This window comes from Aphis gossypii, chromosome 2 (genome assembly GCF_020184175.1).
Source record: "Aphis gossypii isolate Hap1 chromosome 2, ASM2018417v2, whole genome shotgun sequence".
In the NCBI taxonomy this organism is placed as follows: Eukaryota; Metazoa; Arthropoda; class Insecta; order Hemiptera; family Aphididae; genus Aphis; species Aphis gossypii.
Genome location: NC_065531.1, coordinates 64,343,560 through 64,359,404, shown reverse-complemented (window position 1 = coordinate 64,359,404; position 15,845 = coordinate 64,343,560). Strand labels below are relative to the sequence as shown.

Sequence of the window (15,845 nt, the reverse complement as noted above, 5' to 3'; positions counted from 1 at the left end):
ACATACCATATACACTGATATTGTTATTGTAGAGTGATGGCTATATAGCCGCCGCTTGGTTTTTGTGTGCTCTCTTCACCGCTGTGACTTATTGTCAATTGTCCTAAACACATTTAAAAGTACCGTACTCCCCATTCTTTCATGTAAGGTTTTATTTTGCTTGAAGCACATATATACATGTACATATATGTACATATACATATTACATTTATGGTGAAGGACGGACGAGCACGCGCATGTACCGGAACCCAATACACAATATTTTTGTTGACACTGTCGTGTCGGTGTTGTTTGCTCAATTCCCAATGCCGTCGCCGCCTCTGTGGCAGCTGCAGGCGCTTCGGAATGCTGATCCGATTAGACAAGTGCAAATTGTTGGAAGGGTGGCGGACACACACGGGGCCCGTAACTGCGTTATTCGCCCGCTTTTACCCTGTAGACCGTAAAATTTATTGGGGGGTCGGTAAACTTGACTTGAGCTCGTGGTTCGATGGAAAAAATGTCAACAAATATCGTAATCGCGCTATATATATATAATATATAATAAATATAGTATTTATGTATGTTGATGAAAGGACAATGTATTGTAAACGTTTCTTCAAAGACATAATTAAAGTTTATTTTTAATTATTTTTAATTTTAATTTAGTCTTGAACTTTTTTCCGTTTTTTTATTATGTATAAATATAATGTACCTACTTATACACTTTATAATATTTTATATAAATCTAGTAGATTTTTCTTCTTGAAATACTGTGCGGCCTATTAGTAATTGGTATGTAGTCTGTCGATCTACCTATTTTACTTAAGATAGAGTTTTATCGGAAATGTTATCATTCGTCTTTAACGATAAGCAATAGTCGTAATAATACCTAATTTTATTAATTGGATTTATAAAAATTATAAAGCTTTTTTTCGAACCCTAGTGGAAAAGCCTTAGTATAAATAGTAAGACACATATACATGTACATTCGACTGATTTTTGAGGGTCAAGATTGCAATTGGTTAAAGTTTTTTTTTTAATATTTTTAAATTTAATTTACGTTTTATGAATTATGATTAATAGTTTATATTTTAACTTGATAACAATGAATTATTTACCTAATATTATTTGTAATTTACTTACACCACTAAATATATTTGAAAATAGTTAACTATTTAAAAATTTAAAAATATAGGTAGATTTCTAATCATGTATATATATGATTCTATATTTTTAAATCGTTGTTACATCGTACAACAACATGTGAGCTACTTATATATTAAATAATACAGTGAAATTTTAGTAAAACAATTTTTTTAGCATATTATTTATTTAACGTAACATGAAGTAGTATACTTAAGTAATTACAATTTTTTTTTAAAATGAATTTCATAATTTTGGTCTAAAATAAATCATTAAAACATGACATAAATAATTTGTGTTTAAGTTATCCTTGGCTGTTAATTTATTGATAGCTTGTACACATTAAAATACTTAACTAAAATGTAAAAGTTATCAACGATATGCAATTTGTAAATCAATATAAAAGTAAAGTTTACACAAATACTTTACAATGATTAATTACTCTACCAAGTATATTTTTTACACTTAATTTTAGTGGGGACACTGTATGCGTTCCATTTGGTGATTTTGTTTGGTGTGCGGAGATGAAGGATTACATATATTATATCGGGGTAGATTGATTGATTCTTAAAATCCCTTTCATTTTATTTGTATCAAAAAAAACCATTAAATAAATTTTAAGCGAGTAAAATGCCCCAGTCTTTAGAATAATAAATGTAACAGAATATACAATATAGTATTTTTATTGTTAGTTAAAGTATTAAATGATCACATCGATATTAAACTTGATTTTAATTCAATTTAAAATTTAAACTAATTTTAACACTTTATTTTTAACGTAAGTAATTTTTTTTTGTACCATGTTTTAAATTCAAATAAAACATTAATATTAATTGAGTTAAATTTTTAATTGTATCTGGCTGTATGAAATAATTTTGTGTAGAAAATTATCAATAATTTTGTGCATCATTATTAGTTTAAAGAGTGTGAAAGTTAATATATTATTAAAATTTAATAATCGTGCCGCATGATTGATGTGTAATTTTTATTATGATTACGTAAATAGAAGTTTATTTCTACGGGATATAATACTTTAAATGAAGAATACTATTGATTAAATTATACCTCACTATAATAATTATTGGATATTCACAGAAAAATAAAAAATAAAATTCATTTTTAATTATTGTATTCAACAAATAACTAGGATTGGTATTTGGTGGTTAATATTTTTAACCATTATAAGAATTAACCAAATTTCAACCTTCAACTTACTGTTTATATTTTGCTTTCAAATGTATAGCTATAGGTAATAGGTATATATATACATGTAAATAAACTAAATAAATAAATAATAAGTGATGAAATATTTATTTAAATGTTATAAAGCTATTAATATTATAAGTATTGTAGATGGACTAAACCTTCTTGAAAATATCCTAAAGAACTAAGTGTCTTCTCCCACCCAATTTTTTCCTATCGACCTTATGTACTAGTCATACTCATAATACTATACCTTGGATAAGTTAAATTATTATTAATAATTGGCATTTATCTTGGTTTACATTGGTATACACATCTGATATCTTTTACAACATATCGTTTGTACCCATGGACGATATTAAAAAATATGCATGGGGGGGAGTAATCTTTAACATTTTTGATTAAATTTAGAAATGCCAACTTTTAAATGTTAAACAGATTTATTGAGCATTGACTGCCGACTGAAAATCTCTTGCTGTTGAGTAAATTGGATGTCATGTTGTTATCCTCACGACCACCATGCTGTTTGTTTCTTCGTATACTTAAGTTTTAAAGAAAATAAAACTCATTGATAAGTAGTCAACAGCTTACTCTGCTTATTCTGTGCACATTCTTATATATTATGTTGGCGTGAACAAACAAATTATTTTTAATGAAATTTCAGTAAATTTTGTTTGTTTTTTTATTTTAGTTTCTATATTATCTATATTCTATATAATATAATTGATACAATGCGTGCAGTTTTTTAAATAAAGCGGCGTTACAACATCTTTTCTTTTTCGACCATCCTCGAGTCGTCACAAAAAAAAACAATAGTATGTAATATTTTCAGTCATACTGAAGAATTAAAATAATATTATAAACTCTAATTTTTATATTTTTAGTTTAATTTCAAATGACCACCGTTGGTTCACATTTCTTGTAGAGTTAACAAAATCTGTGTATTGGAACGGCTTTAAATAAATACCACGGTAACCACAGGTATAATTGTCAAACTACCTTTATGTAAATGAAAGTTGATCGTAATGCATGATCCACGGACACCGGAGCGACAACTAGGTGTGGTTTATGGAATTTCTAGATGAGTTTAAAAAATTTCAAACAATGCGCCGATGTTGTGGCCTTTAGAAAAAAATAAAAATGTGTAGATGATGTACCGACAATATTACGTAATATGGTATATTAAACGTCGACTGCACGATGTCTGTTACTCTAGAATCCCAAGGTCAAAATTTCGACTTGAAAATTGTTTAGTTTTATTTTGTTTATTATGTAACGATTGTAATCACAAAAAAAAACTACGTACCATAGTAATGTTACCGGTATGGTTATAGAACAGTGGTGACCCAGGGGGATGGACCCCGGGTCTGGACCCCACCCCCTCCCTTGGCTCATGCCATAGTATTTATTTTTATTTTATATTTTTAAAGTTACCCAGAAAATAGAAAAACAATATATAAAAATATAATTATATAATAATATAATTGTTACATAATACGAAACAATTTTCAAGTTAGCATTTTGACATAGATACTAGGATAATACATATGATTGAATGTGCCATCACCAAATGTGGTCGTCAAAAATTAGTCACGCTACACGATATTAAACCATTGTTTACTGCAGGCAATGATCGACGTTATAATTAATAGAAGTGTCTTTATTCTCTGCCGCGATAAATCGTAATTTCCAAAAAGTAATTTGGCGCTGTAACTGCCTGAATTTTAGCGGGATACCACAATATTACCATATCGTATTCTATATACCAGAGAGTAGAATTCAATCCTAATCATGGTATATGTAATATACTAATATATATTAAGCCAATTACCTCCCTCCTCCAATGTATTATGTCATAGTATTTATGAGAAGGGTATTGTTCACTTGATACCTATAATTTTTGGTAATTCATTTTACTTTTTTTTTGAAATACGGATTTTTCAGTAGTTGATATATGAGATTAGCAATTGGAAATTTTTAGGAGAAATATGGAGGTTATTTTTATGATTATTATTACTATAGAAATTCTGGAGATCGACCAGCAGTTTTGTAAAAGATATTTTTAAATTTCTATTTGATTACTGATATAAATATGCGAATTCATTCAATAAATATTTAAAATGCATTTCAGTTATTTTTAAGAAAAATACAAGTTTTTGATGTGTATTTAAATAATTTTTAAATTTACTCGATGCTTCATGGATATATTTCTCCGATAAGTCTCCTATGACTTGTACACACATGACACATGTAAATGTATGGTATACAGGTTGTTCTTAATGGTGTTTTAAGTTGGAAATTTGTATGAGTTTAAAAAAATAATTATTGAATAGTTAAAGTGTAGGTACTTATTATTTTAAAAATGTGTTTCAGGGTAATTTACAAGTTGTACCGTGTCACTACTTGAGTGTACCGACCACAGTGGGCTTGTCACGTAATTTCGTATTTGAATACTATCTTTGAATTTTGAATCATTTTGAATTAAGTTTTTCTTAACAATGGTACGGGACAGTAGAACGGAGCTATTCCACTGTTTTTTTTAAATATTTTGAGAGCATCTCTACCAATTATTTTCATTAGTATATTTTTTTATACAAAGATTTTCTTAAAAAAAATTTTTGTATTTTGGAAAATTGTATCGAATAAAATATTCAAATCCGATTTGATCAATTTTACAACTTATTTTTATTACGATCTGTGGCATAATTTCAGGAGGATTTAGGTGTCGTATCCCTCCTCTCTCTTGACCTTTTTTTTTTTTTAAAAAAAGACGGGTTAACTACATTTATTTACTGATATTATTGAATATTATATTGAAATATTGAATATTTTGTAATTATTTGTTTTCATGTCACATGAGTAGATACATTTATTGCACTGAATTGTTTATGATAAATACAATTTTTTTTTTTGGGGGGAGAGGTATAGTTAAAATGTAAAAAAATTCAACCCTCACCCCTAAAAACATAACCAAATTACGTCACTGATTATGATACATGATACTATATCATAACGGCTAGAAGTATAATTTTAAAAATAAATATAAATTAATGTTGTTACATTTATTTAACTTAAATTATATTTTTAATGCGAATAAGATATACCTAACGATTATTAAAGTTGTTGTTTAAAAATAATTATTTTATATTTTTATCGCTCACAAGTACTATGATATAATGATATACTACGTAGTATTATAACCTGTATATTTGTAATCATATGTTAGTTGATTAATGATTTGAGAAGGATAGTCGGGACACAAGGTATTTTTAATTCAATATTTTTTAATAATGCTAATTTTTTTCAAGTCTAAAATATAAGACAAGTGCCCTTCCCTTTATTTAATTTTTCCTATGAATAATGGTTTAATGTATAAGTGACAAAATCCATATTTACTTGTTTATATGTAGGTATAATTTTATAATTACCAAATTTTGTATAGAAATAATAGAGTTATTATTATATCAACAAATTTCTTTAAGAAAACCTAAAACAATTTTTCAACAATGTATTTGTCTTTAACTACAGAATTACTCATAATTATTTTTCAATTATTGTAATAATCTTTTTTTTAATTTATGGAAATCCAGTACTAGGTATATATTATATCCATCGAGGTGATAAAAACAAAACCAATGGTCATACTATTTTTCGTGATATATGTACCCTATCCGGCGTTTTTTTTAAACGCATAGCTTCTTTTTAAACTTGAATGATATGCTTGGGCAATGTAGCTGAAAAAGATTGTCTATATATTATATCGTATGTTTGTATCTACTATATTATTATGATTAGAATTTGATGTAATGTTTTTTAGTTAATTTTTATTTTACGTTACTGCGTTAATAGGTTTCGTAAAAAGATTCATTATTTTAATTATTACTAAGGAATATATTTAAAATTTAATTATTTAATGTATATAAATGCAAATATACACAAAGTATAGTTAATTTTATTATTATTATTTTTTTTTAATTTAATTGTTTTCGAACCAAATTAGAAGTATTTTTTGATTTATTATACTAATAAAAATAATATTATTTTTAATTGCATACCAGTGTTAATATTTTTATGTAAAATTAATAAGTAGTATAACTGCATGGTTATTGTTTAATACTACGTCTTGTCCTACAGTAGTACAGTATATTTAAGTTGTTTCGCTTTAGATTTCATATCATATAAATTGTTATTGCTGATTCTTTATATTATGATGATTATAATTTTTGTTGATGTTAAACACACCTGAGCTCGGAGTATGGACAATAAGTTATATGTTATAATTAATAACAACTACTAGAATATTTGATTATATTTGTATTTAAAACAAAAATGTATATGTACCTATTATTAATTATGAAGTATATTCATATCCAAAAACAAAGTTTACCAACTATAAAATGTTACCTATAAAATAGTATATAATATTATAGGTTTTACTATACTTCTACGATGTTATCACGACATCACGTATCGCATAATGGTAAAGCTAAAATAATGGAGATAACAATATTTACTGCAACGCTATAGAACTTTTCACTGAATTTCATTCAAGATTAATGTATGTTTATTTTAAGAACGAGTCGAGACTCATGATCTTATAACAGTGTTATATGAGCCTAACTTAGTTTTGTTCTAATATGTATAAACCATAAATTTTTAAATTTACGTGTTTGATAAATGCGAAATTACCCTATATGATCAATTTCAATGCTGAGGCATGGAAAACTTAAGTTATTAAATTCATTAAACCCAGAATTAAACATTACAACTATAGGGACCAACTAATTTAATGAATATTAGTAATATCACATTTTTATTTTTGAATATTAATAAAATCATTCTCTACATATATGGATATAAACGTAAATTCTGAGTGAAATCAATATAGTTGTAAAGCGTCAAGAGAAAATTATTTTTGTTTCTCGAATTTACATAGTCATTAATCATTATTCTTTTCATATATTTTATAAGTGATGTACATAAGTTCAGGTATATACATAATAATATTATTATGGTGAGCAATATGGTAAACACCGAAATAAACGTTTATTTTTATGCAGTCCGACAGTCGGATGACGGTTCCTGTCGCTTTTAATCGGGTTTGTAAGACGATACGCGTGACCGCAGGCACGCGGCGAGTTTTTCGCACACCCGTTACACATATTGCACGCATTTAATATATATACCCGATATACGACATACGTGTGCGTATCCAATGCAACGTATACTAATACGAGTTACAACGGATCTTATCGTCTATTATCGTATATAATAACATAATATACTGGGTGATTCATTTAACGCAACACAATTATTCTTTCAAAGCCTATTAATATTTTTTATATATAATTTTAAACCTTAAAAAGACCATTTTTCCAAAAATAAAAATATTTTTACTATTTTTTTATATTGTTTTATAATTTTTTTTAAAAAATGATTAGAGCAATTTTCGGAATACTTTGTCGTATTTTTGATAAATAGTTTACAAGTTATAAGTATTTAAGGCAGTGATGAGCGAAGTGAGGTGACACTGAGGTACCCGCAAAAAATTCGGTCCAATATTCATCTAATGAGTCTTATACTATTATAATTAATAAACTATTAGTTTGAAATTTGATTTTTATAGATAAAAATACTCCAAATAATGTTGTTTAAAATATAAAACTAAAAAAGTATTTTGCCATTCATTGCATTCAAAATAGTAAAATATTAAATAATGGAAATGATGAAAAAAAGTAAAAAATATAGTTTTGAAAAAACTTAAAAATATATGTAAGAAATATTTTCAAACACTTTTGTTTTCTGTAAAAATGAGTGTTTAATGGATCATTTCGTGTTCAAAATATGTTTCGCATGTCGGATCCATATAATATAATATTATCATCTGCAGATACTGATATATATCTGGGTGTCGCATGTTCACAATAAGATTATACTCATATATAATTGAATATAATATCATTGCTGGTAAATATATATATTTATATATTATATACTGCACATTGCACTGAGAGTTGAGTAGCCAGCCGGCGTATTATATTATACCATACGTCGTTTTTTTACGGTCACGGAATCTCGACCGACGATTTCCTTCTACATAATATATATTATATTATATCATATATGCTATAATATATAGGTATATATAACATATCAACACGACCTGCACTTCACCTATATACCATTCTATATTAAAGGTTGTGACTTGGGTCGAGTTTATAGTACTCAGTCTTATATATGTGTATATAATATATATAGGTGGGGTTAGATGTTGCACCTTAAGGCAATATTATACTCATATGTGGTTCGGTCGAGGGTATAAGGTGCAAGTCCACACGTCATAACAATATAATATATTTTATTATAATACGCGAGACGGATCATTTACACGCTGCGAGTTAGCGTACTTCAACACTCTCTTATACGTATCATATTAATATGATGAATAAAACCGTGTCAACAAGTTGCTATGTACTCGGATGTTAATATAAATATCGTATAATCCTACGAAATAATAATGTGGAAATTACGTTGGTATAATTTATTATATCGATAGTAATACGAACGGCATATTACGTTGTAGCCACGTACTAGTGGCCGCGTGGTTATGTGGATATTTTGGTAGTTTAAAAAAGTATCAAGGGAAAAATTGTTTAAAATCAAGAATATCCGTAATGTAAAAAATAACCTAAAATCAAAAATTCCAAAAAATAACAATTTTAAAATAGGGAGAAAAGTATAGCTGGTAACTGTTTTGGTGTAGGTACATAGAAATTCTAGGTGTTACGTGTACCATGTCATTGAGTACTCAAGTCCTAATAATGCATGTGATAACTGATAAATATTGCACATGAAAACCGATTCTGAGCGAAGATGATCTGTCATCCTATATTATTAATTATATTTTATTATAAATTCATATAGCTATTATACTAATTTATTATTTTACTTTTAAGTATTCATGAATAATATTTTTAAATTACACAAAAAAAAAAAAAAATTATAATAATAAAATCGTTCTTTTTTGTTTAATCATCTAAATTTAAATGTTTAGAAAAAACTTTTGTGGGATACATATATTTTTGAAATTCACACAGCAATAGTGATTCATGAGAAATCTATGTGTTTTAAATTACCGATCGGAAATTTTTTATTGATATTTATAAAAAAAAAACTCAACAATTTTACTCAGGCAATTTTTTATCTAGATTAAGAATTTATAGTATATTAAACATATCATTACGGCGGTTATCGGTTCGCGGTGTCCGTTTTCGTGTTTGGTTTTGTTTTCAAACACACAGTCATTGAGCTTGACGACGTATTATGAGTGTCGTTTGGAGCGTGTGCGATGAATATATTATATTATTATTTGGCCGGAACGCCGAAGCGCGCGTCATTAGACGATATTGATGACGGTATTATAACCACGCACAGCACGAAATACCACGTATACCACACGTATACACGTATGCTGTTGCAGTCACAGAGGGAGCCGATGCGCGCGCGTGCGGTGCCGCGTCCGGAAGCACGACGTACGCGTGTCGCGCGCGCGGCGTTCAAAGACGTCTCGGCGGCGGACGTATTTTTATAATATTATTATAATTTATAATAATAATAATAATAATAATATGATATATTGTTGTTGTTCGCGAGCGCGGAGCAAATCCTAACGGCCGACTCCTCCCCCCCACCACTAATCGTCTTTCACTCCGCGCACAAGAACGCCGCCGCGACCACCCAGCGATCAGCTCCGCGCCGCGTTTTGATCTGCAGCCACCGCGCGCCGACGACCCTTGAATCACGTGTGTGTTTGTTTTTGTTTTCGGGTCCACAACAACAGCAGCCGCCGTCGTCATCTCCCGCCGTCGTCCCGTGCCACCGTGGCCGCCGCGCCGACGAAGAGGAAGGGGAAGACCGGCACCGTCACCGGACCAGTGCCGTCGCCGTCCCATCGCCGCCGAACGGAGGCGGTCGCAACAGCAGTAGTGCCGCAAACCCGGAACAGTCCGCCCGCAGTCGGACGCACCGCACGGACGAAACGCACGCGTTGTACGCCGCCGCAAAAGCCGCCGAAGACGAAGTCCGCCGTTTGACACGCGGACGTTTGCCTTTGCCGACGACGGCGATTGACTCCGAAGCGGCTCTCGACTACCGCAGACGACGGTACGGCATGTACGCCACGGCCACCGTCACTGCGGACGACCGCTATGGACACCGGTATGGGCTGTCCTCCGGCTTGATGACGCAGGATCCGAAGACTTCGTCGGCAGCCGCAGCGTTCTTCTTGAGGTCAGTGCTACGATTTTATAATACTTATAATTTTATAGTGTCTTATAAGGGTACGATACGCATACTTATGGTCACCGCATATAGGTACATATATGATATAAATTATAATACATTACGGGAAAAACGATTTTGTCTCGATTCTAAAAACAAATATTGTATAGAGATTTTTATATTCTTAATGATATTATTTTGGCTATAAATTTCGTCTGCCGTGTTTGTTAATTGGTAAAAGGTCACCGTCTCTTGTTGCGGGGTTCCATGATATTATATTGAGCAATAGGTCAATAAAGGATACGTCTTATGCTTGTGATTGAAAACTCTCGAAAACAATTCTTCGTCAATCTGTGCTCTTAATTCTACAAAAATATACTCTTGTTTATAGTTATTAACTTTGGTTTCAATCATAACTAAATACAAAACAATAAAAATATTGCTTTTTTCGTGTAAAGGGTTTTATTTTAAGTTTATGATTATCATAAATATTACACTAAAAATGAAAAATAAATTTAATTATGAATACCTAAACATTCATAATATTTTAATCGAATTTTTAGGAGAGACCCAAAATAAAGAAGGGCGTCTAAAAATTCTCTACAATAAAATTTCCCCAGAAATTCGTGCCTGCAAATGCTTAAAAATACTTATAAATATTTTTGCAAAAAAAAATAAAATGTTGCATTTTCGAAATAAAACCTATACCACGGTTTTTATGCGCCCCAAGTTTACCTCTGTTAGGAATGTTATAAAAGCACAAAAAGTTATTTTATGGATTATTTGAGATTTTGGTTGATAATGAACATCGATTGTGTGATTCCACAGTATTTTAAGTTACATAACAATAAAGAATTCATCAATCGGAAACATTAAGCGATAGTTAATCTTAATACATTATGAAAAATGTTTCATGTGTCACCAAAACATACTATATATCTGTAGATTATAATATGTGTTAGATACATATTGAACTATAAAATAATATGCTTACGCATATTTTTTAAATTGTATTATAGACTTATAGTCGAGTTAGTAAAAATAAACTTATATAAAGTTTTTTCATAATATATAGTATTATATAATTTAATACTTGTTACGAATTTATAATTCTACAATTATTATTTTTGTATAGTAAGCATTTTAAACATTGACCCGATTGAATATATATTTGATGTCTGTATTGAGTAGAGACTATATGAAGTGTATTAGATAATCGTATTGTAGTTATTATACCAATGAACCTTTCAAGTTTTTAACTAAATACGTAGTGCGTGTCATACATGAATGTATAATGTATATTATGCAGTTAGTTGATATCTCTAATAACAATCATTTTGATATTGACAAACTTTTGGTCTTTTACCTCGGGCGGTCTACGGGGTTACAATTTATAAATGGTAAACCATATTATTTATTGTAATCGATGGATTGTTTTTATTGTATTATAATATCAAAATAACATAATAAATTATATATAACCTAGAATATGTTTATTGATAGTGTTTTTTCTAATGTATTCATTAATTATGAATTCACGACAGCATAAAATAAGAGGAGCTTTTAATTTTAATAAATAATTAAGATGATATGTTTTCTAAAAGGTTTGGAAATTATATTACCATAAATTTCTAAATGTATACTTTAAATTTATAATAAGAAAATAGTATGTGGAAGACACAAATAAACGCAATTTTTATTTTTATAAACATCTTTTGAATAACATATTATTTGTTTAACATGCTAATTGTATATGTTTTAAATTTAATCAAGTGCTCATTGTCTGATCAACTTTGGGGTATAATGGGTATTTTAAAAAATAATTACGTTTTTATACTATTATTTAAACATTTAAATTCATTCTTTATTCTATGACCATAACGTTAAGACTTAAGATATATATTTGGTAATAACATTAAGAGTTTAACATCATAACTTAATAATAATATTCATAAGAATAATTTAAAACTATTATTTGGTTAAAAATATTCGGACAATCCGCAGCAGTGTCAGATGAACATAAACGTTTTGTTTTTTATATATGGAATGTACTAGTGTTATCTTAAATAATAAAGCAATAATTTCCGTTTATGTTTTGTCGAAATAAATCAAATCGTATAATAATAAACGCAGCGCTTTCATGAAATTAAATAATATGTATTATTTAACTCAATGTGTTTGGAGCATAACAATGTCTTACAAGTTACAATATTCTCTATAACTATATATTATAAGTATTTTTTTTCAATGTTAATAGTTGAAGGCTATTCATAAGCGATATAAATGAAATTAGTGGTGTTGGATGCATTTTTTTGTATGCATTTGATTCCGTCAAAAATGTTGGACATCCGGTAAAATAGAAAACAACATGTTTCAAATGTAGTGAAGCAAAAAAAAAAACAATTGACGTGTTGCACTATTCATGCGATCATCTCCGTCCATGCCATTAGTTCCATATACATTTTTAATGGTGCAAAAGGGACATGGTTCCCATAGGACGGGGTTTTGATGGTTCGTTGATCGTCTGGTCGTTGTTTTTTGTTATTGTTCTTTTTGTATCCGTAATATCCGTATCCGGCTTGTAAAACTATTACAGAAAGTAGATAATATAATGAAAATCGCAATGATAAACTCTATTATAATATACTATACTATTCTATTTAAGACTCGAGTATAATTCACAATATTTCTATACTGCAGTATAATTGCATAACGTATAATTTTTAAATCGTATTTTTTATGTAGTATTATGAGTGTTGACTACTATAATATGACGTATAGAATTTATATTTACAAACTTGTCAATATAAAAGGTATTATACGTTTTAATGTTTTTGGAATTCAACATTTTAGTTTTATATTATGGGATTTTATGCGGAAACCTATTTGAATTAAAATAATACTTTTTTAAAAAAATGCATAAAACACATATATTTCATATAAGGCAATCTCATACACAAAAATTATCAGATTAAGCTTGAAAATTTAGCGAAATATTTATATAATTAAATATCGTTTGAAAAATGTATTCGTTAATTTTTTTATTTTTGTGATATAATATATTGTCAGATCCCAAACGGCTCCCGTCTATTGTTAGCTAATTTCTGAAATTTAAAATAAAAACCCGAGTGTTATTCATATTGCCTTAGAACATGTAGGTAGTGGTGTTATAATATAGTTTTATAGTTGTAGACTTAATAAATGTATAGAATTATATAATCATTGAATAACTATAATATTTAGAACGAAATTTAATTACTAATTTTGAGGATTCTTCAGATTCTTGTAACTAGTCTATACGCCTATCCACGAAAATAATAATAACAATACACCGGTGTAGTTCAGAATAATAGATTTTATTATTAGTTATTATTGAAAATAATGCATTAATGTAAAATAAAATAGCATTACTACATGATTTTTTTTTTTTTTACAACATGATACAATAGTATAATATTTATTATCTGGTAATTTTCAATTTGCTGAATCTGAAATATTTTGATGGTAGATAGCGTACTCTGTACCAATAGTATACTATAACTCAGGTGCTGTGTATGTTATACTCTTACACCAACTATGAGAATTAATAATTTTTGTTTTGTTTTGCCATTCTCTTAATATCAGTGAGAAAGTGGAACACATGACCATTTCTTTAAGCTTTTCTTTATGGGGTCCTACCGAAAAACTCGATTATCATTATCGCATTTTGGATATATATGCTTCAAGGGGAGAAGGACTTGTTATGAAGTGTAGTGTCGGTCTGGTGCACTCTAAATAATTCATAAGGCCCATAAATCAGACTGCATTAATTAAACTACGTATATATAATATAATAATACGTGTGGTGGCGAAAGATGGAACACCAATGCAACCGGGGATCGTCATCATCAAATCGGTAGAATTAATAAGTACTTATTTTATTAATATTTATTAAAAGAGGGTTCATGCAGCAATTGCGTGTGTTTTCTCTCTGTAATGTCTTTCTTGAACGATTAATTTATTTATTTTTACAACAGTTTTATGTTATATGCCATTCTAAATATTCTTGAAATATTAACTCATTAATATCCTGGTTAACGTTTTATGATATATATATAATATACATATAACATAATATTAATATTCTTAACGAAAAAATACTAATAAACGCAACGCAATATGAATGGTTTTTATTAAAATCTTAATAGGTATTTACAATATTTTTGTGTTCAACTAATGGAAATAAAATTCAACAAAACTGTTTTATTGTCTTATAAAAATCATTTAGAAATATAATTTATTTTACATGAATATATAATAATGTATATTCAACAGTTATGTATTACAAATCCTGAATAATTTCACAAAAAAAAAAAAAAAAAAAAATGATTTAAATGTAATTTTTAATTTACTTTTTGGTTTAAAAAACTATTGATTTTCAACATTTTGTTTGTGCTTAGTAAAGAAAAAAATAATGAAACATTTTATTGAAATACAACTTTATTCTCCTTATTTTAAGAATAATATAGAATAGGTACATAATTAAACGTTTGTAGAAAAATATTTTTTTTTCAATTATAATAAATTGAAAGGAACAATATAAAAAAATTCTGATAGAGTAATATTAAACAATAAGTATAGTTTCTCATAGAGTATTTTGAGCCATATTTTGCCAGCTTTCATGCGTGTATGTAGATATTTTAATGTTTACCAATGTTATGAAATATAATAAAACATTATTTTATCAATCTATCTCATTGGTTTACGTGAATATTATAAGTAATTAAGTGTGTCTTTATTTTATGCCATTTTTTCATTATTTGTTAAAATTTTGGAAAGTTAATAAATAGAATTTGAAAATTTAAATTAGGTCTCTTTGTTTTTATGATTTTTTTTTCTAATTAGACTCGGAAAAGTCGTTCTATACAGTATAAATAATGGTGACATAAAGTATTTTTGAAAAGCTAAACATACAGAATGAGCATACAATATATATATACTATAATAAAATAATGGGTTCTCGACGATTGTCAGTTAATTATCCGTAACACATAAGAGGCGCACACGTATTATTATTATTATTATTATTATTATTAAGGGGTTTCGCATGCACTCGGCGTGTAAACCAAACAGATTAATGGGCGGTAACGGGTAACGGTGGCATGCGGTTATGCGAGGGTCGTATTTTTCGTATTGTATTTAAGGAGAGAATAATATTGTTATAAATCAATCAATAAAAATTTTAATTCATTAAGTCA

The 15,845-nt window shown here is 28.3% G+C and overlaps 1 protein-coding gene across 4 annotated transcripts in view; it reads left to right on the top strand.

The window, feature by feature from the left end:
- The window catches only part of LOC114119109 (kinesin-like protein CG14535), a 159,202-nt gene that overhangs the window by 20,333 nt on the left and 123,024 nt on the right, over positions 1-15,845 (top strand). For 3 of the 4 annotated variants that reach the window (XM_050199376.1, XM_050199375.1, XM_050199373.1), the window contains exon 4: positions 10,169-10,617. In XM_050199376.1, coding sequence (XP_050055333.1) covers positions 10,169-10,617 — 449 coding nt within the window. The remainder of the gene's footprint in view (positions 1-10,168; positions 10,618-15,845) is intronic. The other variant, XM_050199374.1, reaches the window with a different exon arrangement.